The sequence below is a fragment of the Salvelinus fontinalis genome, chromosome 34 (genome assembly GCF_029448725.1).
Source record: "Salvelinus fontinalis isolate EN_2023a chromosome 34, ASM2944872v1, whole genome shotgun sequence".
Taxonomy (NCBI): Eukaryota; Metazoa; Chordata; class Actinopteri; order Salmoniformes; family Salmonidae; genus Salvelinus; species Salvelinus fontinalis.
The window spans coordinates 30,337,540-30,365,534 of record NC_074698.1 but is presented as its reverse complement, the minus strand read 5'-3'; the positions used below and the strand labels follow the sequence as shown (position 1 = coordinate 30,365,534).

Sequence of the window (27,995 nt, the reverse complement as noted above, 5' to 3'; positions counted from 1 at the left end):
GGGTGTGTGAGCGCGCACAGGGCTAGCACAGTGAGGGGGTTCGTTTATCTGGCCTGGTTACCGCGGCAAGGGGAGTTTAAACCGGGTGAAAAGTGATTGCATTCGTTTTGGAACCGGGCTGCCTCCCGGGCCTGAGCCAGGTAACACGCTCTGGCCGACGGCGAAGTCGGCTGAAAACAAAAGTGACGTATTCAAGCACGTGGAGTGATGAGTATAGTTTTGTATTTTTACATGCAAAAGTGATTGCTTTTGATAAAAACGATTTATCTGCCTTCCCAATGAAAACTAGTATGAAAATTCTTACATTTATTTTATGGAAAAGAGATGTATGTTTTTGGACGATGCACCTAGCTGCCTTGTTGACAACATGACCGAGCGGCGCAGATTGCTGTTTGATTTGAGAAGGGTGCTCCTCCCTCGTAGTTTTCGCCCGATGATGTAACGGGCCATTGTCCGGTTCAACCCGGGTCAGTGTAATAGAATTTTCTCAATGTGAATAAACGTTTGTGCGGATGACAAAAGGTCTAGATTGCCCATATCCTCTGATTTTGTTTCACTTTGAAGCCCACTCATTGCAATTTATAGAGTAACTGAAATGCATTGTTTTAGGCCAGCCTACAAGTTATTTATGGTTCGAGGTATTTCAATATAGGAATTTGTTCAAAAAGATAATTGCGAATAATAATTGATAACACAATTGAAAAATTAATTCCTTTAATACAGTAACAAACCATAGCCTACACACATTGTGCCTCACTTAGAAAGACGAGTCGCCATCTTGGAGAAACGGCAACAAAATAAACAGTCGGTGGTTGTATTTGATTAACGTTTTATTAAAAAGCATGGATTTCAACAAACAAACAAAGGCACGTAACAACAAGATTCACTCCGAACACTCTCGTCTACACTCAACCTCGCGGATGTGGTATCGCGGAGGTGAGATATACACTGGTTACAACATGACAACACATCAGAAGGGTGCACTGCATGCAGGTCGTCATAATTTAATATCATGCATTTATCAGCAGTACCACCTGGGTGCGGTAGAGGGCGGTGTATACCCGGGGAGTCATGTCGGTCCGACACCTTCACCTGTTGTATCGGTTTTGGCACCATCTGTGGTTAAGGTTGGCTAGCCCTAGTTTACCTGTGAAATTCATAGGCCTAAATGAGAGATCAAATTAAAGTATACCTGTGACAAATTATTATTATTTGATCATCCAGTGAAGTGATCGCAAAAAAAAGTGGATTGTTTTTACCCTTTCTCTTTCACCACATTCACCAAATATTTAACGTGGATTTAAAAAAAAAAAAAAATCTATATTTCAATAGGCGATAATCCAAATACTGTTACATTTCAATTCAAGGTTTTACTGCCATAATGGCACCAAATTGATAGTTGCTTGATGGTGTGACGTATGTTGGTGTCACTGTCACAAGTAACAGGTTGTTAAACCAGAGTTTAGCCGAGCTGTCATTGGTTGATAAATCCGTCCTCGCGCATTCTGGCCCCTCTCACGCAATCTCTGACGCGCGGTCAACGGAACAGGCTTCGGTCCCAGCCCCGGGTATACCATTATACCTGTGTGATCACTTTTTTTCCAACATTTCATACTTGGATTTTCTTCTTTAGGTCCGCGTATCGACTGATCGCAAACATGACAATTAGGACGCTGAGAGATTATGGTCAGCACTACCGACCACGGATGGCATGCCTAAAAAATGTAGGTTACCTACCAGTACGTTTACGTCATTTATCAGTACTTTTACATGTTTTGAGAAAAAGGTAATATACTTTAGATGAACTAAAAGTTCACATCATGTCAATTGATTTTAGGTGGGCTGGTGATAGCCTACTAGTTGATATATTATTATAGTTTACAGTAAATTCACGAGGAGCTTCAAGATTGTTGTTTAAATTTCCCCTTTCATGTCTTAAAAAAACGAATCAATTGGTTTGTAAAAGTTAATTGTAAAATGTTATTTTTCGCAAGAGGTTCTAATTTGGTGGATTTGGCCGCTCATAATCCCGTTCCCATCCAATTACAAATGGAACAGCTGTGAAGTCATCGCGATTTTCAATGTGGTAATCTGCATAGCTTCATCTAAAGATGCTACTAGACTCACACTATTGTTTCATGACCTGTAGGCTACTGTATATTTATTTTGTTTACAGCGAAGAGATTGTAGACCTCTCAGAGATCCAATCTCAATCTAATCTCTAAACAAGGCTTTCTTATACTGTTGGCCCTGGGTAATGTGAGAGGTGGGTCGTGAGTTATGAGAATACATCTATAATCACCCACTATTTCTTATTGATTCGGGTCGTTGGTGGACCATTTGTGTCACAGGAGGACGGTCAATTTCTCATTTGGGTCTTGAGCTAAAAAAGTTTAAGAACCCCTGCTCTAAACCAATTAGCTGCTTGGACAGCCGGGGTAAATGGCTCTGAGCCAATCAGGTCCTCCACATCTCAGAGGTCAGAGGTATCATACAGAACACATCACTATGACCTTTGACCTGATAGGACTGTTTTCTTCCATTTCGTTGAAACAAACCAAAGTGTATTTTGAGTGTGGGTGTCTGTCCTCTCTCCCACCACCCTGCTCCAGGTGGAGGTGTTTGTGGTTGAGATGCAGGATCCTAAGAGTGGGGTGAAGGGTGCCGATCAGAAACTCAACGTAACCATCATCCCACACGTCATCAACGGTGAGTCCAGAGACTCACAGCACCAGATGGCCGCCTCACTGAGAGACAGGTCTCCTCAAACAATATCCCCTCCCATCTCTGTTATACTGTTACAATGTGTTGCCCCAGATCCTTTTCCTGCTGGAGTGAAATATGGCCACCGTAGCCATGTATCAGGGCTGACACAACCCAAACATTCAACTGTAGCCATGTAGCAGGGCTGACACAACCCAAACATTCAACTGTAGCCATGTATCAGGGCTGACACAACCCAAACATTCAACCGTAGCCATGTAGCAGGGCTGACACAACCCAAACATTCAACTGTAGCCATGTAGCAGAGCTGACACAACCCAAACATTCAACTGTAGCCATGTAGCTGGGCTGACACAACCCAAACATTCAACTGTAGCCATGTAGCAGGGCTGACACAACCCAAACATTCAACTGTAGCCAACAGAAAGCTAGATAGCGGTGCTGCCCAGTAGGGGAAACACCTCCCATCAATGCTACATTGTTGTTATTTAAAAACACATAATTCTGGGAAGTTGTGGGTAGTTATTGGACTAGCTAAGATTCTAGAGCTGCGGCAGATTGTCTTATAGACCGCCTGCCAGGCTTGCTACTGAAGGTTATATAAGACAGCTGTCAATTGGATCAGATCTGTGGGTGTTTTGTGCTCCCAAGCTGCCCTCTAATCCCAGGCTAAGACCAGGGCCAGGGGGGAAAGATCAGACCTGCATCCCAAATGACATAGTGCACTGCCTAGACTTATGGGCGTGGTCTAAACTAGAGCACTATATAGGGAATAACATAGTAACATGGTACTTCCTTCCCTTCATCTCCAGCCCTCCTGTTCATCCCAAATAGCACCCTATTCCCTACATAGTGCACTACGTAGCCTTATGGGCCCTGGTCCAAACTATATAGGAAATAGGGTGCCGTTTGGGACGAGGGCTGGAGATGAAGGGAAGGAAGGACCATGTGACAGACAGGAAATTGTCATCACAGTCATGGTACTTCCTGCTTCAGTGCTGGTTGTTATTGTAATTTGTAGTTTTTCATGACAAACAGACAGATATATAGTGACCAATCTAATCACAAGTTAAGCTATACGGCATAAACTCCCACACCATTGTTATTAAGGGATGGATTCTGCACTGTGTCTGAGCCAGGTAGTACCTTCAACAGATAGTCTGTGTGTAGACCAGGCCTGTGAGAGCCTCTGTTGTCATGCTGTGAATATCAATATCCACTTGTCATCCATCACACAGGGCAGGACATTTTAGCATGGATCGTCACCAAAATGAAGGTTACCACAGAAGGTAAGCAACTGCATTCTAGGAATGGATTTGGCTGGGTACTTATATAAATTAATCCAACACAATAAAATGTATTTTTTAAAATCTAATTACTACTTCATTACCATGTTATTATGCAAGCAAGTCATTACTGGTTAAATGCTGTAAACGACAGTATAACCAAGAGCTTTGATAATATATGAACTCTCACCCCCCCCTCCTCTCCTCCCCCCTCGTCTTCTCCCCCTCCCTCCACCAGAGGCCCAGGCGTTTGGGACCATGCTGGTGGCCTACGGGTACATCTACCCCCTTCAGAACCACAGGAAGTTGGTCCTGGTCCCCGACAGCACCCTCTACCGCTTCCAGGTACCTGCCTGTAACTACCTGTAACTATCTGTGTCTATCTACCTGTATCTACCTGTATCTTCCTGTAACTACCTGTGTCTACCTGTATCTCCCTGTATCTTCCTGTAACTACCTGTGTCTATCTACCTGTATCTCCCTGTAACTACCTGTGTCTATCTACCTGTATATCCCTGTAACTACCTGTGTCTATCTACCTGTATCTCCCTGGAACTACCTGTGTCTATCTACTTGTATCTCCCTGTATATCCCTGTAACTACCTGTGTCTATCTACCTGTATATCCCTGTAACTACCTGTGTCTATCTACTTGTATCTCCCTGTATATCCCTGTAACTACCTGTGTCTATCTACCTGTATATCCCTGTAACTACCTGTGTCTATCTACCTGTATATCCCTGTAACTACCTGTGTCTATCTACCTGTACATCCCTGTAACTACCTGTGTCTATCTACCTGTATATCCCTGTAACTACCTGTGTCTATCTACCTGTATATCCCTGTAACTACCTGTGTCTATCTACCTGTATCTTCCTGTAACTACCTGTGTCTATCTACCTGTATCTCCCTGTAACTACCTGTATATCCCTGTAACTACCTGTGTCTATCTACCTGTATCTCCCTGGAACTACCTGTGTCTATCTACCTGTATCTCCCTGTAACTACCTGTGTCTATCTACCTGTATCTCCCTGTAACTACCTGTATCTATCTACCTGTATCTCCCTTTGTCTATCTACCTGTGTATCCCTTTAACTACCTGTGTCTATCTCCCTGTATCTACCTGTGTCTATCTACCTGTATCTCCCTGTAACTACCTGTGTCTATCTACCTGTATCTCCCTGGAACTACCTGTGTCTATCTACCTGTATCTCCCTTTAACTACCTGTGTCTATCTACCTGTAACTACCTGCGTCTATCTACCTGTATCTCCCTGTAACTACCTGTGTCTATCTACCTGTATCTCCCTGGAACTACCTGTGTCTATCTACCTGTATCTCCCTGTAACTACCTTTGTCTATCTACCTGTATATCCCTTTAACTACCTGTGTCTATCTCCCTGTAACTACCTGTGTCTATCTACCTGTATCTCCCTAGAACTACCGGTATCACCCTGTAACTACCTGTTTCTGTCTACCTGTATCTCCCTGTAACTACCTGTGTCTATCTACCTGTATCTCCCTGTATTTACCTGTGTATATCTAGCTGTATCTCCCTGTATTTACCTGTGTCTATCTACCTGTATATCCCTGTAACTACCTGTGTCTATCTCCCTGGAACTACCTGTGTCTATCTACCTGTATCTCCCTGGAACTACCTGTGTCTATCTACCTGTATCTCCCTGGAACTACCTGTGTCTATCTACCTGTATCTCCCTGTAACTACCTGTGTCTATCTACCTGTATCTCCCTTTAACTACCTGTGTCTATCTACCTGTAACTACCTGTGTCTATCTACCTGTATATCCCTGTAACTACCTGTGTCTATCTCCCTGGAACTACCTGTGTCTATCTACCTGTATCTCCCTGGAACTACCTGTGTCTATCTACCTGTATATCCCTGTAACTACCTGTGTCTATCTACCTGTATCTCCCTGGAACTACCTGTGTCTATCTACCTGTATCTCCCTGTAACTACCTGTGTCTATCTACCTGTATCTCCCTGTAACTACCTGTGTCTATCTACCTGTATCTCCCTGTAACTACCTGTGTCTATCTACCTGTATCTCCCTGGAACTATCTGTGTCTATCTACCTGTAACTGCATGTGTCTATCTACCTGTATCTCCCTGTAACTACATGTGCCTATCTACCTGTATCTCCCTGTAACTACCTGTGTCTATCTACCTGTATCTCCCTGGAACTACCTGTGTCTATCTACCTGTATCTCCCTGTAACTACCTGCGTCTATCTACCTGTATCTCCCTGTAACTACCTGTGTCTATCTCCCTGTAACTACCTGTATCTCCCTGTAACTACCTGTGTCTATCTCCCTGTAACTACCTGTGTCTATCTACCTGTAACTACCTGTATCTACCTGTAACTACCTGTATCTCCCTGTAACTACCTGTAACTACCCGTGTCTATCTCCCTGGAACTACCCGTGTCTATCTCCCTGGAACTACCTGTATCTCCCTGGAACTACCCGTGTCTATCTCCCTGGAACTACCCGTGTCTATCTCCCTGGAACTACCCGTGTCTATCTCCCTGGAACTACCCGTGTCTATCTCCCTGGAACTACCCGTGTCTATCTCCCTGGAACTACCCGTGTCTATCTCCCTGGAACTACCCGTGTCTATCTCCCTGGAACTACCCGTGTCTATCTCCCTGGAACTACCCGTGTCTATCTCCCTGGAACTACCCGTGTCTATCTCCCTGGAACTACCCGTGTCTATCTCCCTGGAACTACCCGTGTCTATCTCCCTGGAACTACCTGTATCTCCCTGGAACTACCCGTGTCTATCTCCCTGTAACTACCCGTGTCTATCTCCCTGGAACTACCTGTATCTCCCTGTAACTACCCGTGTCTATCTCCCTGGAACTACCCGTATCTATCTCCCTGGAACTACCCGTGTCTATCTCCCTGGAACTACCCGTGTCTATCTCCCTGGAACTACCCGTGTCTATCTCCCTGGAACTACCCGTGTCTATCTCCCTGGAACTACCCGTGTCTATCTCCCTGGAACTACCCGTGTCTATCTCCCTGGAACTACCCGTGTCTATCTCCCTGGAACTACCTGTATCTCCCTGTAACTACCTGTGTCTATCTACCTGTATCTCCCTGTAACTACCTGTGTCTATCTACCTGTAACTACCTGTGTCTATCTACCTGTATCTATCTACCTGTAACTACCTGTGTCTGTCTACCTGTATCTCCCTGTAACTACCTGTGTCTATCTACCTGTATTTCCCTGTAACTACCTGTGCCGATCTACCTGTATCTCCCTGGAACTACCTGTGTCAGAGGCAGAGCAAATTACTAATCTTCATGTCACTGTCTGTCCCAATCTTTCCTCAGACCCCTTATTTCTGGCCCGTGCAGAAGTGGCCCGCTGAGGACATAGACTATGGTGGGTTTATCTTCTGTAGTGGTCCACTGAGGACATAGACTATGGTGGGTTTATCTTCTGTAGTGGCCCGTCTGAGGACATAGACTATGGTGGGTTCATCTTCTGTAGTGGCCCACTGAGGACATAGACTATGGTGGGTTTATCTTCTGTAGTGGTCCGTCTGAGGACATAGACTATGGTGGGTTTATCTTCTGTAGTGGCCCACTGAGGACATAGACTATGGTGGGTTTATCTTCTGTAGTGGCCCACTGAGGACATAGACTATGGTGGGTTTATCTTCTGTAGTGAAAGGAGAGTGAATGTCCAGTCACTGTCAGATACTTATTTTTATGTATTTAAACAAATAATAAATGAGTGGGTAGATCAGCTTCAATACTGCAGATAGACTGTGGCTTCTATCAATGTAATTGGCTGCATCATTTCCAATCTCCCATATATTTATTTTGTAAATATATATATATATATATATATATATATATATATATACTCAGCAAAAAAGAAACGTCCTCTCTGCGTTTATTTTCAGCAAACTTAAAGTGTAAATATTTGTATGAACATAACAAGATTCAACAACTGAGACATAAACTGAACAAGTTCCACAGACATGTGAATAACAGAAATTGAATAATGTGTCCCTGAACAAAGCTAGGGGTCAACATCAAAAGTAACAGTCAGTATCTGGTGTGGCCACCAGCTGCATTACGTACTGCAGTACATCTCCTCCTCATGGACTGCACCAGATTTGCCAGTTATTGCTGTGAGATGTTACCCCACTCTTCCACCAAGGCACCTGCAAGTTCCCGGACATTTCTGGGGGGAATGGCACTAGCCCTCACCCTCCGATCCAACAGGGCCCAGACTTGCTCAATGGGATTGAGATCCGGGATCTTCGCTGGCCATGACAGAACACTGACATTCCTGTCTTGCAGGAAATCACGCACAGAATGAGCAGTATGGCTGGTGGCATTGTCATGCTGGAGGGTCATGTCAGGATGAGCCTGCAGGAAGGGTACCACATGAGGGAGGAGGATGTCTTCCCTGTTGAGATTGCCTGCAATGACAACAAACTCAGTCCGATGATGCTATGACACACCGCCCCAGACCATGACAGACCCTCCACCTCCAAATCGATCCCGCTCCAGAGTACAGGCCTCGGTGTAACGCTCATTCCTTCGACGATAAACGCGAATCCGATCATCACCCCTGGTGAGACAAAACCGCGACTCGTCAGTGAAGAGCACTTTTTGCCAGTCCTGTCTGGTCCAGCGACAGTGGGTTTGTGCCCATAGGCGTTGTTGCTGGTGATGCTGGTGATGTCTGGTGAGGACCTGCCTTACAACAGGCCTACAAGCCCTCAGTCCAGCCTCTCTCAGCCTATTCCTGTACCTGTTCCGCTGGTGTGATGTTTGGATGTACCGATCCTGTGCAGGTGTTGTTACACGTGGTCTGCCACTGCGAGAACGATCAGCTGTCCGTCCTGTCTCCCTGTAGCACTGTCTTAGGCTTTCTTTTGGTGTTTTTCAGTGTCAGTAGAAAGGCCTCTTTGGTGTCCTAAGTTTTCATAACTGTGACCTTAATTGCCTACCGTCTGCAAGCTGTTAGTGTCTTAACGACCATTCCACAGGTGCATGTTCATTAATTGTTCATTGAACAAGCATGGGAAACAGTGTGTAAACCCTTTACAATGACGATCTGTGAAGTTATTTGGATTTTTACGAATTATCTTTGAAAGACAGGGTCCTGAAAAAGGGATGTTTCTTTTTTTGCTGAGTTTATATATATATACACACATTACCGGTCAAAAGTTTTAGAACACCTACACCTTCAAGGGTTTTTCTTTATTTTCACTATTTTCTACATTGTAGAATAATAGTGAAGACATCAAATCTATGAAATAACACATATGGAATCATGTAGTAACCAAAAAAGTGTTAAACAAATCAAAATATATTTTATATTTGAGATTCTTCAAATAGCCACCCTTTGCCTTGATGACAGCTTTGCACACTCTCTATATTTAAAAATATATATATTTTCCTTCATTATATTCCCCTAACCCTACCATCCCTCCCCTAATTGGAGTAAACTAATGGACAACAACACTTAGGCTTCTACTTCCATCTTATACATATTATATATATTTTACGGACACAGTATATTTTACAATAGTTATCTTTTGTTTGTTTTTATTCCCATCCTTCAGCTACACTCAACCCCTCCCATCTGTCTCTGAACACCATCCAGTTTTGATTTCTATTTGCCGTATATTTTTCAACTGTGCTGTGATGTTTCACACAAGTTCTGAATCTTTCTATGAGTTTTAAAACACCCAGCAGTGCTATCTGATGAGTTAGTTCCAGGTAAATGTGGCTCCAGGTAAATGTGGCTCCAGGTAAATGTGTCTCCAGGTAAATGTGTCTCCAGGTAAATGTGGCTCCAGGTAAATGTGGCTCCAGGTAAATGTGGCTCCAGGTAAATGTGGCTCCAGGTGTAACAGTCCTGACCTATTTATGTTAGTTTTTATGTGTTTTTGGTCAGGGCATGTGTTATGGGTGGGCAGTCTATGTTATCTGTTTCTATGTTGGTTTCGGTTTGCCTGGTATGGCTCTTGATTAGAGGCAGGTGGTTTGCATTTTCCTCTAATCAAGAGTCATATTTAGGTAGGGCATTCTCACTGTTTGTTTGTGGGTGATTGTCTCCTGTGATGTCTTCGTTATGTTCGATGTATTCACTTTTGGAGCTGTTTGGCTGTTCGTTCGTTTTGATGTACGTTCCTGTTCGTGAGTTTACGTTTGTTGATGTGAGTTTATGTTCAGGTTCCGTTGTACGTCGTTTTCTTATTTTGTAGTTTGTTAAAGTGTTTGTTTTCGTGTCATCGGTTTTCGTTATAAAATAAAGATGGCATATTTCCCTGACTCCGCATTTTGGTCCGAAGATCCTTCTCTCCTCACCTCATCTGAGGATGAGGAAAGCGACAGCTATTACACCAGGTAAATGTGGCTCCAGGTAAATGTGGCTCCAGGTAAATGTGGCTCCAGGTAAATGTAGCTCCAGGTAAATGTAGCTCCAGGTAAATGTGGCAATTCTTCAGCCATTCCTGAACCTGCCACCAAAAACAAGCTACATATGGACAGTACCAAAACAGACAATCTAATGATTCTGTCTCTTTGCAGCAAAATCTGCAGAGCTGGGATGGTTGTATACCCCATATATAAAACATTCTATTGGTTGCAAGAATTTTATATAAAAATGGAAAATGGAAAAACTCAAAGTTTTGAATCCAGCATTGTTTTGTGTATCACTGTGACGTGGAGTCGCTAGATCGAAAATCTCTTCCCAATTATTTAGCGGTCTCTATGGCACAGCTGTCAATGTTTTGGTCCTTAAATGAAACTGGTACACTTATTTTATTTATCACACTTTTCTTTAACCAATTTTGGTCTTTAATGCAGAGCCGACAGATAACTTCCTTACTTTCTCCCCCTTCCACTTGCCTCTTCCATTTTTGCGGTAATGCTGCAATTAATTGGTTGAAATTTTGGGTAGAGCAGACATTTCCATATATTTATGTTAGCTGTGTCTTATTTATGATATAATTTACAAAGATTATACTTTGTAAATTAGAATATTTGAGTTTAACCATAATATTTGTGGTATTATTTGTTCTGTCTTTTCTGGTGGATTAAACTGAAATTGTAACCAACTTTCTATGGCTTTTGTTTTAAAAATAGCAATATTTTGGAGATTATTTCATTTTCAAATAACCGAAAGTGAGAGGTTGTAATCTGAATAAAGGGGAAAAGGCCATTCTTGAACATGGTGTGAGACATTCTTACTAATCTGCTAGAAAACCAGTTCAGATTTAAGTATAACTTTTGTATGAAGCCTTTAGTGAGAGGTCTAATGCTTTAATATTTGCTTTAATATTTATAATTTCATATTTATTATATAAATAGGCCCATTTAATTCTGTCTGGCTTCCCCTTCCAAATAAAATTAAATATTTTTTGCTCATATAATTTAATTAACAGGTCGCTAGGTGTAGGCAAGACCATAAGCAAATAGATAAACTGGGATATGACTAAAGAGTTAGTAAGGGTAAACTGGGATGTGACTAAAGAGTTAACCAGGGTAAACTGGGATGTGACTAAAGAGTTAACCAGGGTAAACTGGGATATGACTAAAGAGTTAATCAGGGTCAACTGGGATATGACTAAAGAGTTAATCAGGGTCAACTGGGATATGACTAAAGAGTTAATCAGGGTATACTGGGATTTTACTAAAGAGTTAATCAGGGTAAACTGGGATATGACTAAAGAGTTAATCAGGGTGATTTTTCCACAAATAGACAGGTATTTTCCTTTCCATGGTAGCAACATCTTATCTATTTTTGCAAACTTTCTATCAAAATGTATTAGAGTGACATAATTTCTTTCTTTCGGGATATGAATACGGAGTATGTCAACTTCACCGTCAGACCATTTTATTGGTAAACTACACGGTAATGTAAAAGTTATATATTTTTTTGTGATCTAATACGTAACATAGTACACTTATCATAATTTGGTTGTAATCCAGAGAGGTTAGGAAGAGTATCTAGATCCTCTATGAGGCCGTGGAGGGAATCCAGATTGTGGATTGAAAAGAAAACATGAATCGTCAGTGTTTCAATGACAGCTGTTTTTAAGCCCTGTCAGCTACTTGTTAGTGTGACTGTTGTTCCAGCTCGTTAAGATAGTGACACGATAACATTCTGAGTCACATGTTCTCACGTAGACAAGCTGGTGATGTATTCACCCACCTTTCTGCACCTGGCTGAGGTAAAGATGTGGTGCACCTGGCTGAGGTAAAGATGTGGTACACCTGGCTGAGGTAAAGATGTGGTGCACCTGGCTGAGGTAAAGATGTGGTGCACCTGGCTGAGGTAAAGATGTGGTACACCTGGCTGAGGTAAAGATGTGGTACACCTGGCTGAGGTAAAGATGTGGTGCACCTGGCTGAGGTAAAGATGTGGTGCACCTGGCTGAGGTAAAGATGTGGTACACCTGGCTGAGGTAAAGATGTGGTACACCTGGCTGAGGTAAAGATGTGGTGCACCTGGCTGAGGTAAAGATGTGGTGCACCTGGCTGAGGTAAAGATGTGGTGCACCTGGCTGAGGTAAAGATGTGGTGCACCTGGCTGAGGTAAAGATGTGGTGCACCTGGCTGAGGTAAAGATGTGGTGCACCTGGCTGAGGTAAAGATGTGGTGCACCTGGCTGAGGTAAAGATGTGGTGCACCTGGCTGAGGTAAAGATGTGGTGCACCTGGCTGAGGTAAAGATGTGGTGCACCTGGCTGAGGTAAAGATGTGGTGCACCTGGCTGAGGTAAAGATGTGGTGCACCTGGCTGAGGTAAAGATGTGGTGCACCTGGCTGAGGTAAAGATGTGGTGCACCTGGCTGAGGTAAAGATGTGGTGCACCTGGCTGAGGTAAAGATGTGGTGCACCTGGCTGAGGTAGAAGATGTGGTAAATAACGTGTCGTATACTTCCCCTCTCTCTCCCTGAAGCCATCTACCTGGCCAGGAGAAACATCCGGAAGAAGGGGATGCTGGAGCCCTATGAGCAGGTACTACGGGTGGGAAACAAAGACTGGGGGGGAAATGCACATCTTAAATAAATCCCACTTACTACGACAGTGATATGTGGTTGTCTCAGCTAGCTATCTCTGGATAAGTGATATGTGGTTGTCTCAGCTTGTAACGGTAGTCCTCCTCTTCAACCGAAAAGGAGGAGTAGTGATGGAACCAAGGCGCAGCGGGTTGTGAACACATAATTTATTTAAAGACAAGACGAAAAAACACGAACTTCACTATAACTAACAAAACAACAAACGGAGTAGACAGACCTGGACGACGAACTTACATTAAACACGAAGAACAGGGAAAATAGACTACACAAAATGACGATGTACAAAAACAAACCGAACAGTCCCGTATGGTGCGACAAACACTGACACAGGAGACAACCACCCACAACGAACACTGTGAAACAACCTACCTAAATATGACTCTCAATTATAGGAACGCCAAACACCTGCCTCTAATTAAGAGCCATACCAGGCAACCCTAAACCAACATAGAAACAGACAAAATAGAATGCCCACCCAAACTCACGTCCTGACCAACTAACACATACAACAAACTAACAGAAATAGGTCAGGAACGTGACATAGCTAGCTATCTCTGGATAAGAGCGTCTGCTAAATGACTAACATGTTAATGTCAGATACATTGGCTGTCTCGCCCATAGGGCGATAGTGGTGGTTTAAGGGCTGGTGTTGGTTATATTCTGTTGTCTGGGGGGTTACAAAGCAGGATTGAGGATCTAGATATTTCTTTACACATGTTTCGGTCACTTTATCTCCGGTGGATTTGTCGTCTGTCTATTTGACTTTGAGTTATTTTAGTCAAAACATCTGTTGTTTTCAACAGCAACACTACGACAATCTCCACAAATGGATGAACCCCAAGTGGGATTTCATCGTGATGCAGGCCACAGAACAGTACAAGTATGTAAACCTTCTGTTGTCTGAAGACTGGATTAGACCGCTGTTTATGTGTTGGCAGGGACCCACACACTGTGCAGGCTTTTGATCCAGCCCACCGCTAACATGTCTGATTCACCTCATCAAGAGCTGTGTGATGATTCAGACCACCACCAACATGTCTGATTCACCTCATCAAGAGCTGTGTGATGATCCAGCCTAGCACTAACATGTCTGATTCACCTCATCAAGAGCTGTGTGATGATTCAGACCAGCACTAACATGTCTGATTCACCTCATCAAGAGCTGTGTGATGATTTGAATCAGGTGTGTTAGTGCTTGGATGAATAAAAGTCTGCACACCTTGTGGGCCCCCAAGACCAGGTGTAATTCAATAGTGACCTGTCTTTGTTTCCTGTATCTACCTCCTTTCTCCTGTCTGTTTCTCCGATATGTGTTCTGACTGTTTCTGTCTCCTGTCTGTCTGTCTGTCTGTCTGTCTGTGTCAGGGCTAATAAAGAGAGGAAGAAGCCAGACAGAGTGGTGTTGGACTGTCAGGAGAGAGCCTACTGGATAGTACACAGGCCACCAGTGAGTACAGACCCACCAACGCGTTTGTGTGTGTGTGTGTGTGTGTGTCCACAAGGACAGGATATTGTTGCTGTCAGCCTATGAGCTCCATAGCGTCTAGTCCTGCTGTCTCTCCATTCACTGTGACTCTGTTTCGTGATGGAATTGACTCCTCCGTAAAGTTTGATGTGGTAGTAAACAGCTCGGAGGCAAGTGCATCCTTTTAGGTTATTTAATGTGGAACTCACTTGACTAGTGACTACAATGGGGCTTCTCTGCTAAACGGCTACATAACTAATGACAAGTTAAGTTCACGGTCATATCCCTACGCAGAATACTCCAGTGATAGTTGTATCACCCAGTAGTGTTAATACGCTTCACATAGAAACTATATCAGCTCACATCTTCCCTCCGCTTAGTCTGTAGAACCGGATATGAGACCTGAATGAGACCTCTTAGACCTCTATGAGACCTGTGTCACGAACCGGCTCAAAGCCCGTAACAAAAGGGAGACAACGTGGAGATAAGGAATAACAAAATATATTTATTAACTAAGGTAACCTAAATGCAATTAACAATGGTGTGTGTAATCAGTAATCAGTAGTGTAAGTGAGTGTTTTGGCAGGCATGAATGTGATAATGCGGTGTGTTGAAAGGTGCTAAAGCAAACAACCAAAAAGTCACAAAAAACCACAACAAAATCTATCAAGGTGTCTGCATGGAGAGAGTCCCCTCCATGAATGGGGAAGTGGTGTATTTATCCTGGGAGAGTGGGCCCAGGTGTTGCCCATGTAGCTGACGACCCTCCCAACTCCGCCCACCGGCATCCTAATAGGGAAACAAGAACAAAGAGAGAATACGGCAGACAGAGTGGGAGGGTCGTCACACCTGAATGAGACCTGAATGAGACCTCTGAGACTTGAATGAGACTTGAATGAGACCTTTATGAGACTTGAATGAGACCTTTATGAGACTTGAATGAGACCTTTATGAGACTTGAATGAGACCTTTATGAGACCTGAATGAGACCTTTATGAGACCTTTATGAGACTTGAATGAGACCTCTTAACTTGAATGAGACCTTTATGAGACTTGAATGAGACCTTTGAGACTTGAATGAGACCTGAATGAGACTTGAATGTGACCTCTATGAGATCTCTATGAGACCTCTGAGACCTGAATGAGACCTGTAATGTTATTACATGACCAATAATGACAACAAGTTTCTCTAGTCTGTCAGTGACACAATACTACGCCCCGTTTCAATAACAAACAAAGTCGTTTTTTCCCCAACAACAGTTTCTGTTCATATTTTTTCTCAACATAACAGTCTCATTCTTTTCAGTCTTTCAACTTAACTTTGAACTAAAGGCTGCTGGGTGGACTACCAGAATCCTGCATAGAGATGTTGAGTGTTATTGTGTCTCACTGTCGCCATGAGGCCGTGGTCCAGACAGACAGAACAGCAGCAGAGCTACAGCAGGCCTCATTCAGAACTAGAGGTCTACTAGGCTCCAGTCTTTATTACACGCGGCTGTCAGTCAACCACAACATGAGAACTAACAGGGGTCGTCAGTTGAACATTTTTTGGGGGGGAAAACATCGCCAAGGACTATGTGTGATGTAATAGAACACAAGGAAAAAGATACGAGGTGTTTTTAGGACATGGGGAAAATGAAACCTGTTACTCAGTTCAGGTAGACCTCCACGCTGCAGCAGGGAACTAGGAGGGGGGCTTGACAACACTGAGGAAAATGAAACCTGTTACTCAGTTCAGGTAGCCTCCACGCTGCAGCAGGGAACTAGGAGGGGGGCTTGACAACACTGAGGAAAATGCAACTTGTTACTCAGTTCAGGTAGACCTCCACGCTGCAGCAGGGAACTAGGAGGGAGGCTTGACAACACTGAGGAAAATGAAACCTGTTACTCAGTTCAGGTAGACCTCCACGCTGCAGCAGGGAACTAGGAGGGGGGCTTGACAACACTGAGGAAAATGAAACCTGTTACTCAGTTCAGGTAGGCCTCCACGCTGCAGCAGGGAACTAGGAGGGGGGCTTGACAACACTGAGGAAAATACAACCTGTTACTCAGTTCAGGTAGACCTCCACGCTGCAGCAGGGAACTAGGAGGGAGGCTTGACAACACTGAGGAAAATGAAACCTGTTACTCAGTTCAGGTAGGCCTCCACGCTGCAGCAGGAAACTAGGAGAGGTGATTGACAACACTGAGGAAAATGAAACCTGTTACTCAGTTCAGGTAGGCCTCCACGCTGCAGCAGGGAACTAGGAGGGGGGCTTGACAACACTGAGGAAAATACAACCTGTTACTCAGTTCAGGTAGGCCTCCACGCTGCAGCAGGGAACTAGGAGGGGGACTTGACAACACTGAGGAAAATACAACCTGTTACTCAGTTCAGGTAGGCCTCCACGCTGCAGCAGGGAACTAGGAGGGGGACTTGACAACACTGAGGAAAATACAACCTGTTACTCAGTTCAGGTAGGCCTCCACGCTGCAGCAGGGAACTAGGAGGGGGACTTGACAACACTGAGGAAAATACAACCTGTTACTCAGTTCAGGTAGGCCTCCACGCTGCAGCAGGGAACTAGGAGGGGGACTTGACAACACTGAGGAAAATACAACCTGTTACTCAGTTCAGGTAGGCCTCCACGCTGCAGCAGGGAACTAGGAGGGGGGCTTGACAACACTGAGGAAAATGAAACCCGTTACTCAATTCAGGTAGGCCTCCACGCTGCAGCAGGGAACTAGGAGGGGGGCTTGACAACACTGAGGAAAATACAACCTGTTACTCAGTTCAGGTAGGCCTCCACGCTGCAGCAGGGAACTAGGAGGGGGGCTTGACAACACTGAGGAAAATACAACCTGTTACTCAGTTCAGGTAGGCCTCCACGCTGCAGCAGGGAACTAGGAGGGGGACTTGACAACACTGAGGAAAATGAAACCTGTTACTCAGTTCAGGTAGGCCTCCACGCTGCAGCAGGGAACTAGGAGGGGGGCTTGACAACACTGAGGAAAATACAACCTGTTACTCAGTTCAGGTAGGCCTCCATGCTGCAGCAGGGAACTAGGAGGGGGGCTTGACAACACTGAGGAAAATACAACCTGTTACTCAGTTCAGGTAGGCCTCCACGCTGCAGCAGGGAACTAGGAGGGGGGCTTGACAACACTGAGGAAAATACAACCTGTTACTCAGTTCAGGTAGGCCTCCACGCTGCAGCAGGGAACTAGGAGGGGGGCTTGACAACACTGAGGAAAATACAACCTGTTACTCAGTTCAGGTAGGCCTCCACGCTGCAGCAGGGAACTAGGAGGGGGGCTTGACAACACTGAGGAAAATACAACCTGTTACTCAGTTCAGGTAGGCCTCCACGCTGCAGCAGGGAACTAGGAGGGGGACTTGACAACACTGAGGAAAATGAAACCTGTTACTCAGTTCAGGTAGGCCCCCACGCTGCAGCAGGGAACTAGGAGGGGGGCTTGACAACACTGAGGAAAATACAACCTGTTACTCAGTTCAGGTAGGCCTCCACGCTGCAGCAGGGAACTAGGAGGGGGGCTTGACAACACTGAGGAAAATACAACCTGTTACTCAGTTCAGGTAGGCCTCCACGCTGCAGCAGGGAACTAGGAGGGAGGCTTGACAACACTGAGGAAAATGCAACCTGTTACTCAGTTCAGGTAGGCCTCCACGCTGCAGCAGGGAACTAGGAGGGGGACTTGACAACACTGAGGAAAATGAAACCTGTTACTCAGTTCAGGTAGGCCTCCACGCTGCAGCAGGGAACTAGGAGGGGGGCTTGACAACACTGAGGAAAATACAACCTGTTACTCAGTTCAGGTAGGCCTCCACGCTGCAGCAGGGAACTAGGAGGGGGGCTTGACAACACTGAGGAAAATACAACCTGTTACTCAGTTCAGGTAGGCCTCCACGCTGCAGCAGGGAACTAGGAGGGGGGCTTGACAACACTGAGGAAAATACAACCTGTTACTCAGTTCAGGTAGGCCTCCACGCTGCAGCAGGGAACTAGGAGGGGGGCTTGACAACACTGAGGAAAATACAACCTGTTACTCAGTTCAGGTAGGCCTCCACACTGCAGCAGGGAACTAGGAGGGGGACTTGACAACACTGAGGAAAATGAAACCTGTTACTCAGTTCAGGTAGGCCTCCACGCTGCAGCAGGGAACTAGGAGGGGGGCTTGACAACACTGAGGAAAATACAACCTGTTACTCAGTTCAGGTAGGCCTCCACGCTGCAGCAGGGAACTAGGAGGGGGGCTTGACAACACTGAGGAAAATACAACCTGTTACTCAGTTCAGGTAGGCCTCCACGCTGCAGCAGGGAACTAGGAGGGGGGCTTGACAACACTGAGGAAAATACAACCTGTTACTCAGTTCAGGTAGGCCTCCACGCTGCAGCAGGGAACTAGGAGGGAGGCTTGACAACACTGAGGAAAATGCAACCTGTTACTCAGTTCAGGTAGGCCTCCACACTGCAGCAGGGAACTAGGAGGGGGACTTGACAACACTGAGGAAAATGCAACCTGTTACTCAGTTCAGGTAGGCCTCCACGCTGCAGCAGGAAACTAGGAGAGGTGATTGACAACACTGAGGAAAATGAAACCTGTTACTCAGTTCAGGTAGGCCTCCACACTGCAGCAGGGAACTAGGAGGGGGGCTTGACAACACTGAGGAAAATGAAACCTGTTACTCAGTTCAGGTAGGCCTCCACACTGCAGCAGGGAACTAGGAGAGGTGATTGACAACACTGAGGAAAATGAAACCTGTTACTCAGTTCAGGTAGGCCTCCACACTGCAGCAGGGAACTAGGAGAGGTGATTGACAACACTGAGGAAAATACAACTAAAGGGTTTACCAGGAAAAACTTCCAAAAAGACTAATTAGAGGCAGAAAGGAGTTGGAGCATGTTTAAGTAGCTTCCTATTGGTTCATTCATCCCCCCCCCCCCCCTCCTCTCCCCTGTAACTATTCCCCAGGACGTTACTGTAATTGAGAATGTGTTCTCAGTCAACTTAAGGGTTAAATAAAAACAATTAAATAGAAGTAATATAATGTTCTCATTCAAAATGAACAATGATTGAGGATGTTGGTGCCAGATCTGTTTGGAAAACATCGGTATGCTCATTGGAAACCATTCAAATGCAGCATGATCATATGTCAGCTGATGGTTCTTGCAGAGTTTCCCCAGTTCCTTACCCAGGGGTCTGTGCTCCAGTTCCTTACCCAGGGGTCTGTGCTCCAGTTCCTTACCCAGGGGCCTGTGCTCCAGTTCCTTACCCAGGGGCCTGTGCTCCAGTTCCTTACCCAGGGGCCTGTGCTCCAGTTCCTTACCCAGGGGCCTGTGCTCCAGTTCCTTACCCAGGGGTCTGTGCTCCAGTTCCTTACCCAGGGGTCTGTGCTCCAGACTCTGGAGATAATATGCTGAGCTACAGCACATCAGACTGACTAAACAGGTGCTTGGTGTGTCCACAGCGTCGGACACACAGTGCCATGGACTATGGGCTGGACCGTCTCATTGACCCCAATGCAGAGGAGGTAACAGGTGAGTACTGTGCTGTCTGAGACATTTCCCTTGTAAAACAGAGTGGGTCCCAAGTGCCACCTGTACATTATACACTGAGTGTACAAAACATCAAGGACACCTTCCTGATATTGAGTTGTCCCCCCTCCTTTTACCCTCAGAACAGCCTTAATTAGTTGGGGTATGAACTCTACAAGGTGTTGAAAGCGTTCCACAGGGATGCTGGCCCATATTGACTCCAATGCTTCCCACAGTTGTGTCCAGTTGGATGTCCTTTGGGTGGTGGACAATTCTTGATACACAGGAAACTGTTGAGCGTGAAAAACCCAGCAGTTCTTGACACAAACCGGTGCGCCTGGCACCTAATACCATACCCCGTTCAAAGGCACTTAAATTTGTCTTGTCCATTCACCCTCTGAATGGCAACACAAACACAATCCATGTCTCAATTGTCTCAAGGCTTAAAAATCCTTCTTTAACCAGGTCTCCTCCCCTTCATCTACACTGATTGAAGTGGATTTAACAAGTGACATCAATAAGGGATCATATCTTTCACCTGGATTCACCTGGTCAGTCTGTCATGGACAGAGCAGGCGTTCATAATGTTTTGTCCACTCAGTGTATAATGTGTTGTCGTTTGGGAAGCATCCTTGTTATCTCAATAGGATTTATTTTGGACTTCCTGGTTTGAGGTTCAAATAAAAGAGTTTGACATTGGAAGGGGGTGGAACTATGTTGAGAGGTGGTAGGAGGTGTTATAATGTGATCTCCAATAGGCAGAGTCTGTGTGGAAACCAGAGGGAATCTGTCAGGACTGAGTAGGACACGTGATAACGAGCAGTATTCATTCAGGTTTCTTTCAGGGTTTTCGTCACTGGTTATTTGGACGTATCAGTATTGGGTGAAAGCAGTGCTTCATTTGCTTCGCCTCGAGTGCTTCGAACATGTGCCCATGCAGATCGGGGGGGGGGATTCTTTCCCTTGTCATATTTCAATTTGACATCTTTGTAATTTACCAGACACTCTTATCCAGAGAGACTTACAGGAGCCATTAGGGTTAAGTGCCTTGTTCAAGGGCAGATTTTTCACCTAGTTGACTCGGGATTTGAACCAGCAACCTTTATGTTACTGGTCCAATACTCTTAACCGATAGGCTACCTGCCACCACATATGTCATCACTCCACCAGTCTGAGATGAAGAGATGTGGGAGACTGAATAGAGAGAGTGAAGGGAAAGTTGAGAGAGAGGAGACAGAGAAAACCACCTGCTTCTCAGAGCTCTAAGAACATTACTGAGGATTAGCAGGGAGTCTACTAGAGTACAGCTCTCTCTCTCTACCCCACTCTCTACTTCTCTTTTTCTACCTCCCTCTCGCTCTACTTCTCTTTTTCTACCTCTCTGTCTCCCTCTACCTCTTTTTCTCTACCGCTCTCTCTCTAGCTCTCTCTCTCTCTAGCTCTCTCTCTCTCTCTACTTCTCTACCCCACTCTCTACCTCTCTCTCTACCTCTCTCTCTACCTCTCAATTTCAATTCAAGGTCTTTATTGGCATGGAAAACATATGTTAACATTGCCAAAGAAAGTGAAGTAGATGATAAACAAAAATGAACAGTAAACATTACACGCACAAAAGTTCCCAAAGACATTACAAATGTCATATTATGTGCAAATTGTTAAAGTACAAAAGGGAAAATAAATAAACATAAATATGGGTTGTATTTACAATGGTGTTTGTTCTTCACTGGTCACCCTTTTCTTGTGGCAACAGGTCACAAATCTTGCTGCTGTGATGCACACTGTGGTATTTCACCCAGTAGATATGGGAGTTTATCAAAATCGGGTTTGTTTTCTAATTATTTGTGGATCTGTGTAATCTGAGGGAAATATGAGTCTCTAATATGGTCATACATTGGGCAGGAGGTTAGGAAGTGCAGCTCAGTTTCCACCTCATTTTGTGGGCAGTGTGCACATAGCCTGTTTACTCTAGAGAGCCAGGTCTGCCTACGGCGGCCTTTCTCAATAGCAAGGCAATGCTCACTGAGTCTGTACATAGTCAAAGCTTTCAACAGTCCTTGTTGGGTTGGAGGGTTTGTATTTTCTCTCTCTGCTCTTCAATTGACAGTTTGTTCTGTCGTCTCTTCCTTCAGATTCTATTCCATCACATCCTTCACCTGTTGTCGAGAGGAGGGTTTATACGAAACCACACACACACACACACACACACACACACACACACACCTTCACATGTTGTCGAGAGGAGGGTTTATATGAAACCACACACACACACACACACACACACACACACACACACACCTTCACCTGTTGTCGAGAGGAGGGTTTATACGAAACCACACACACACACACACACACACACACACACACACACACACACACACACCTTCACTCTGTGGTGTAGCCTGTGACTGTGGTGTAGCCTGTGACTGTGGTGTAGCCCGTGACTGTGGTGTAGCCTGTGACTGTGGTGTAGCCCGTGACTGTGGTGTAGCCTGTGATAACAAGCTGTTCTTCTCTCATTGGTTTTCAGGTGTTAACCTTCGACATGGTCAGGAGAACCGTAAGACATCACTTCTGCACTGGAATACCTGAATAACCCAATGCCCTCAAGTTTGTGTTTGTGTAGAAAATAGATTAAGTACAGAAATTACAGGCATATCATGTATCTCCTCTTCTTCTCCTCGCCTTCCTGTCCTCCTCTCCCCTTCCTCTCTTCTCTCCTTCTCTCATCTTTTCTTCTCTCATTCTCTCCTCTTTCCTTCTCCTCGTCTCGCCTCTCTTCTCTCCTTCTTTTCTCTCTCCTCTTTCCTTCTCCTTGTCTCGCCTCTTCTCTCCTCCTTCTTTTCTCTCTCCTCTCCTCTTTCCTTCTCCTCGTCTCGCCTCTCTTCTCTCCTCCTTCTTTTCTCTCTCCTCTTTCCTTCTCCTCGTCTCGCCTCTCTTCTCTCCTCCTTCTTTTCTCTCTCCTCTTTCCTTCTCCTTGTCTCGCCTCTTCTCTCCTCCTTCTTTTCTCTCTCCTCTCCTCTTTCCTTCTCCTCGTCTCGCCTCTTCTCTCTCCTCCTTCTTTCCTCTCTTCACTCTCCTCCTTATGTCCTCCTCTCCTCCTTATTTATCCCCCTCTATCCTCTCCTCATGTCCTCCTCTCCTCCTTATTTACCCCCCTGTATCCTCTCCTCTCTCCTTATGTGTTCCTCTCCTCCTTATTTACCCCCTCTATCCTCTCCTCTCTCCTCATGTCCTCCTCTCCTCCTTATTTACCCCCCTGTATCCTCTCCTCTCTCCTTATGTCCTCCTCTCCTCCTTATTTACCCCCTCTATCCTCTCATGTCCTCCTCTCCTCCTTATGTACCCCCCTGTATCCTCTCCTCTCTCCTCATGTCCTCCTCTCCTCCTTATTTACCCCCTCTATCCTCTCCTCATGTCCTCCTCTCCTCCTTATTTACCCCCTCTCTCCTCTCCTCTCTCCTGCTCCCCAGAACATTTTCTTTACACAAGCCCTAATGAGGTCAGCTGTCAAATCGTCTGTGTCCCTCACAGCGTAAGTCCTTCTCAATACACTGCACACATTCATTCATTGATAGGTTGTGTTTGTGTCTGGTCATTTGATTCATTGATTGGCTGAATGACTGACTGACTGACTGAGACCAGTAACATTAACATTGTGTTCAGAAATGTAAGACCCGTCGTAAATAAAATAACCCCAACGTTACAGTATAATGAGAGAAGTTATTTTATTGTATTATCTGATTATTTTTGGGATGACAACGTATGATGAAGGTTCACAACGTTTCTGTCCCTCCTGTTCTCCGTAGCTTTGTCAAGTACGTGACAACCCACCACAATCACGACCCGTTCCTGACAACCCCTGTCCCCAGCAACCCCTGGATCACGGACAGTGATGAGTTCTGGCAACTCAACTCAAGAAGGTACGTTCTGGCAACTGAACACAGGTGCACAGTTTTGCTCTGGCCCAGTAGAAATACACTTGATTCTACTGATCAAAGTCTTGATTGAAGATCATGATGACTTCATTAGAATTTCTCCCTCCTCTCTCTCTCCTCCCCCTCTCTCTCCTCCCAATCTCTCTCTCTCCTCCCCCTCTCTCTCCTCCCCCCCTCTCTCCTCCCAATCTCACTCTCTCCTCCCCCTCTCTCTCCCTCTCCTCCCAATCCCTCTCTCTCCTCCCCCTCTCTCCTCCCCCTCTCTCTCTCTCCTCCCTCTCTCCCTCTCCTCCCCCCTCTCTCTCTCTCCTCCCCCCTCTCTCTCTCTCTCCTCCCCCTCTCTCCTCCCCCCTCTCTCTCTCTCTCCTCCCCCCTCCTTCTCTCTCCTCCCCCTCTCTCTCCTCCCAATCTCTCTCTCTCCTCCCCCTCTCTCTCCTCCCCCCCTCTCTCCTCCCAATCTCACTCTCTCCTCCCCCTCTCTCTCCCTCTCCTCCAATCTCTCTCCTCCCCCCTCTCTCCTCCCAATCCCTCTCTCTCCTCCCCTTTCTCTCTCTCCTCCCAATCCCTCTCTCTCCTCCCCCTCTCTCCTCCCCCCCTCTCTCTCTCCTCCCCCTCTCTCCTCCCTCTCCTCCCCTCTCTCCTCCCCCCTCTCTCCTCCCAATCCCTCTCTCTCCTCCCCCCTCTCTCTCTCTCCTCCCCCTCTCTCTCCTCCCTCTCTCTCCTCCCCCTCTCTCCTCCCAATCTCTCTCTCTCCTCTCCCTCTCTCCCCCCCCCCCCCTCTCCTCCCCCTCTCTCCTCCCAATCTCTCTCTCTCCTCCCCCTCTCTCTTCATCAGTGTGGACATCCCCACTAAGTTGAGTGTGGAGCGTTGGGTGTTGAGCTTCTGGGAGCTGATCAGTGACCCACGAGGCAGAGTCGACTTCAAGCTCTTCCTCAAGAAGGAGCACAGTGGTCAGTACACACACACACACACACACACATATATACTTTTTCCTTACACAAGCCCTAATGAGGTCAGAGGTCAAATCGCTCCCGAGTGGCACCGCGGTCTAAGGCACTGCATCTCAGTGCTAAAGGCGGCACTACAGACCATGGTTCGATCCTGGGCTGTTTCACAACCGACCGTGATCGGGAATCGGGCGGCACACAATTGGCCCAGCATGTCCGGGTTAGGGTTTGGCCGGGGTAGGCCGTCATTGTAAAATAAGAATTTATTCTTAACTGACTTGCCAAGTTAAATAAAGGTACAATAAAATATAAAAAAACACATTCTTTCCTCAATTTGTTTTTTTCTCGATTCCTTGTGTCCTTTTTCCTTGCCTCCTCAAAGCATACTGGGTGGAAAGATGAATAGTTCCTCCAACAGAGGACGCAAGGGAGGAAAGATGAATAGTTCCTCCAACAGACGACGCAAGGGAGGAAAGAGTCATCCCAAAGTGCACTACATAGGGTGCCATATGTAGGGAATAGGGAGCCATTTCATTTAGGATGCAGCCTACGGTTTACCTTGCATGCTGTAGTATGCAGCTCAGCTAACCTAGCATTTCTACTAACCACACGTGTGTGTGTGTGTGCAGCGGAGAACATGGCGTTCTACGAGGCAGCTGAGGAGATGAGGTGGGGAGCAGCATCTGCCATACCAGAGAAATCCCAGTTCATCTTCAAGTGAGTTACACTGGAGAGTGTGTGTGACAGAGAGAGTTGCTTCTTGGTTTTTAACCTTGGTGTGTGTGTGTGTGTGTGTGTGTGTGTGTGTGTGTGTGTGTGTAGCACCTTTCTGAAACCTGGAGCTCCTCGATGGATCAACATTGATGGTCGTACCATGGGGCTGACGGTGAAGGGCCTGGTTGTTCCTCACCGCTACGTCCTCGACGCTGCCCAGACACACATCTTCCTGCTCATGAAGAAGGTGTGTGTGTGTAGTGTTAGTCCCTCCAAACAGAGGGGACAGGCTTATTCATCACACCAGCATCGTTCACTGAACGACCTCTATAACACACCGAACAGTAAACAAAGGTGAGCAGGATCATATAAAGTTAGTTGTCATGACGCACGGCCGGAACGCCAGATTGTCCGTTTCATAACGTCAGAATGAGGAATTGACTCAACTCAGAAGGTTCTAGTAACTGACAAGTATTTGGGTGCCGGGTTCCAAAGGAAAACCCTGCACTCAATGAAATAATATTTTACTTTTTGTGTCTCTTTTACATTAAAACTTCAAGGTTTTATAAAACACCCTTCCTCTGTCTGTCCCAGGATACCTTCTACCGTTATCTCAAGTCTCCGGTCCACAAAGACATGCAGAAGAGGGCTCTGGTCCCGTCGCCTCACGTCTTCACGTAAGACGCTGCAGGATATTCTGCACCTACACAATATCATTGTTTATTGGACTGAAACATTCACCTGTCTCGACCAAGTCTCCTCCAGACAGTTTATAGAGATAGTATCATGTGTTGTTGCATCGCTCTCCTTTTACCAGAGACATTCAGCTGGTCTTGGAGGATCATGGAAATTCAACAACAGCAGTGGTCTTGATGTGCAAAATGAGTGATCATCTACACTCACCTCTTTTCTCCTCCCCTTCTCCTCTCTCTCACCGCACCTTCCTCCTCTCTCTCACCTCCCCTTCTCTGTCTCTCACCGCCCCTTCCCCTTCTCCTCTCTCTCACCGCACCTTCCTCCTCTCTCTCACCTCCCCTTCTCTGTCTCTCACCGCCCCTTCCCCTTCTCTGTCTCTCACCGCCCCTTCCCCTTCTCTGTCTCTCTCTCCCCCCTCTGTCTCTCACCACTCCTTCTCTCTCCCTCCTCTCCAGTGATGCCCAGTTGGAGGCCAATGTGAAGAATCGTAACCCAGGCGTCAGCCCCATCCTGCTGTGGCAGCAGGAGGAGGAGGAGAAGGCAGCAGCAGCTGTTGCTGCCAGGCCCATTGACGTCAAAGCCATGGTGGCCACCAACAAGCTGGACAGGAAGTAGAGAGAGCCCAGGGCATCATGGGAAATAGAGTTTAATATACATACTGTTGTTCATCTAATATATATTTGGTTTCCATGGAGATGGTGTTACATAGGACTACTTAAAGTCCTAAATAATGGACTTACTAGTTATTGTTTTAATGGAGATATTGGTAATGTATAGAATAACTGATGTCCTCGACCACTGATGTCAAGCCAGTACGGATTGGTTGATTGAGGGAAATAAACGATTGGCTGTTGAGTAGCTGTGTTGCGTTAAGGCCAGTTACTGTACCAGTTAAGGCCAGTTACTGTACCAGTTAAGGCCAGTTACTGTACCAGTTAAGGCCAGTTACTGTACCAGTTAAGGCCAGTTACTGTACCAGTTAAGGCCAGTTACTGCACCAGTTACTGTACCAGTTACTGTACCAGTTACTGTACCAGTTAAGGCCAGTTACTGTACCAGTTAAGGCCAGTTACTGTACCAGTTAAGGCCAGTTACTGTACCAGTTAAGGCCAGTTACTGCACCAGTTACTGTACCAGTTACTGTACCAGTTAAGGCCAGTTACTGTACCAGTTAAGGCCAGTTACTGTACCAGTTAAGGCCAGTTACTGTACCAGTTAAGGCCAGTTACTGTACCAGTTAAGGCCAGTTACTGTACCAGTTAAGGCCAGTTACTGTACCAGTTAAGGCCAGTTACTGTACCAGTTAAGGCCAGTTACTGCACCAGTTAAGGCCAGTTACTGTACCAGTTAAGGCCAGTTACTGTACCAGTTAAGGCCAGTTACTGTACCAGTTAAGGCCAGTTACTGTACCAGTTAAGGCCAGTTACTGTACCAGTTAAGGCCAGTTACTGTACCAGTTAAGGCCAGTTACTGTACCAGTTAAGGCCAGTTACTGTACCAGTTAAGACCAGTTACTGTACCAGTTAAGGCCAGTTACTGTACCAGTTAAGGCCAGTTACTGTACCAGTTAAGGCCAGTTACTGTACCAGTTAAGGCCAGTTACTGCACCAGTT

The 27,995-nt window shown here is 45.8% G+C and overlaps 1 protein-coding gene across 3 annotated transcripts; it reads left to right on the top strand.

Annotated features, from left to right (window-relative positions):
• Window positions 1–38: 38 nt before the first annotated feature.
• Window positions 39–27,428, top strand: rgs9a (regulator of G protein signaling 9a). 3 transcript variants are annotated; one of them, XM_055898453.1, is made up of 18 exons: window positions 39–936; window positions 1,634–1,724; window positions 2,613–2,709; window positions 3,963–4,013; window positions 4,249–4,355; window positions 7,367–7,418; window positions 12,967–13,025; window positions 13,891–13,967; window positions 14,453–14,534; window positions 20,023–20,085; window positions 22,617–22,646; window positions 23,560–23,621; window positions 23,896–24,009; window positions 24,860–24,975; window positions 25,602–25,689; window positions 25,795–25,933; window positions 26,281–26,363; window positions 26,838–27,428. In XM_055898453.1, the coding sequence occupies exons 2-18, from the start codon at window positions 1,659–1,661 to the stop codon at window positions 26,995–26,997; spliced, it is 1,446 nt and encodes a 481-aa protein (XP_055754428.1). In that variant the 5' UTR covers window positions 39–936; window positions 1,634–1,658; the 3' UTR covers window positions 26,998–27,428. The 3 variants fall into 3 exon arrangements, with proteins under 3 accessions (XP_055754428.1, XP_055754430.1, XP_055754427.1); XM_055898455.1 differs by lacking the exons at window positions 39–936; window positions 1,634–1,724; window positions 7,367–7,418 and having other exon boundaries at window positions 2,621–2,709; XM_055898452.1 differs by lacking the exons at window positions 39–936; window positions 1,634–1,724; window positions 2,613–2,709; ... (5 more) ...; window positions 14,453–14,534; window positions 20,023–20,085 and having other exon boundaries at window positions 22,353–23,621.
• Window positions 27,429–27,995: the final 567 nt, after the last annotated feature.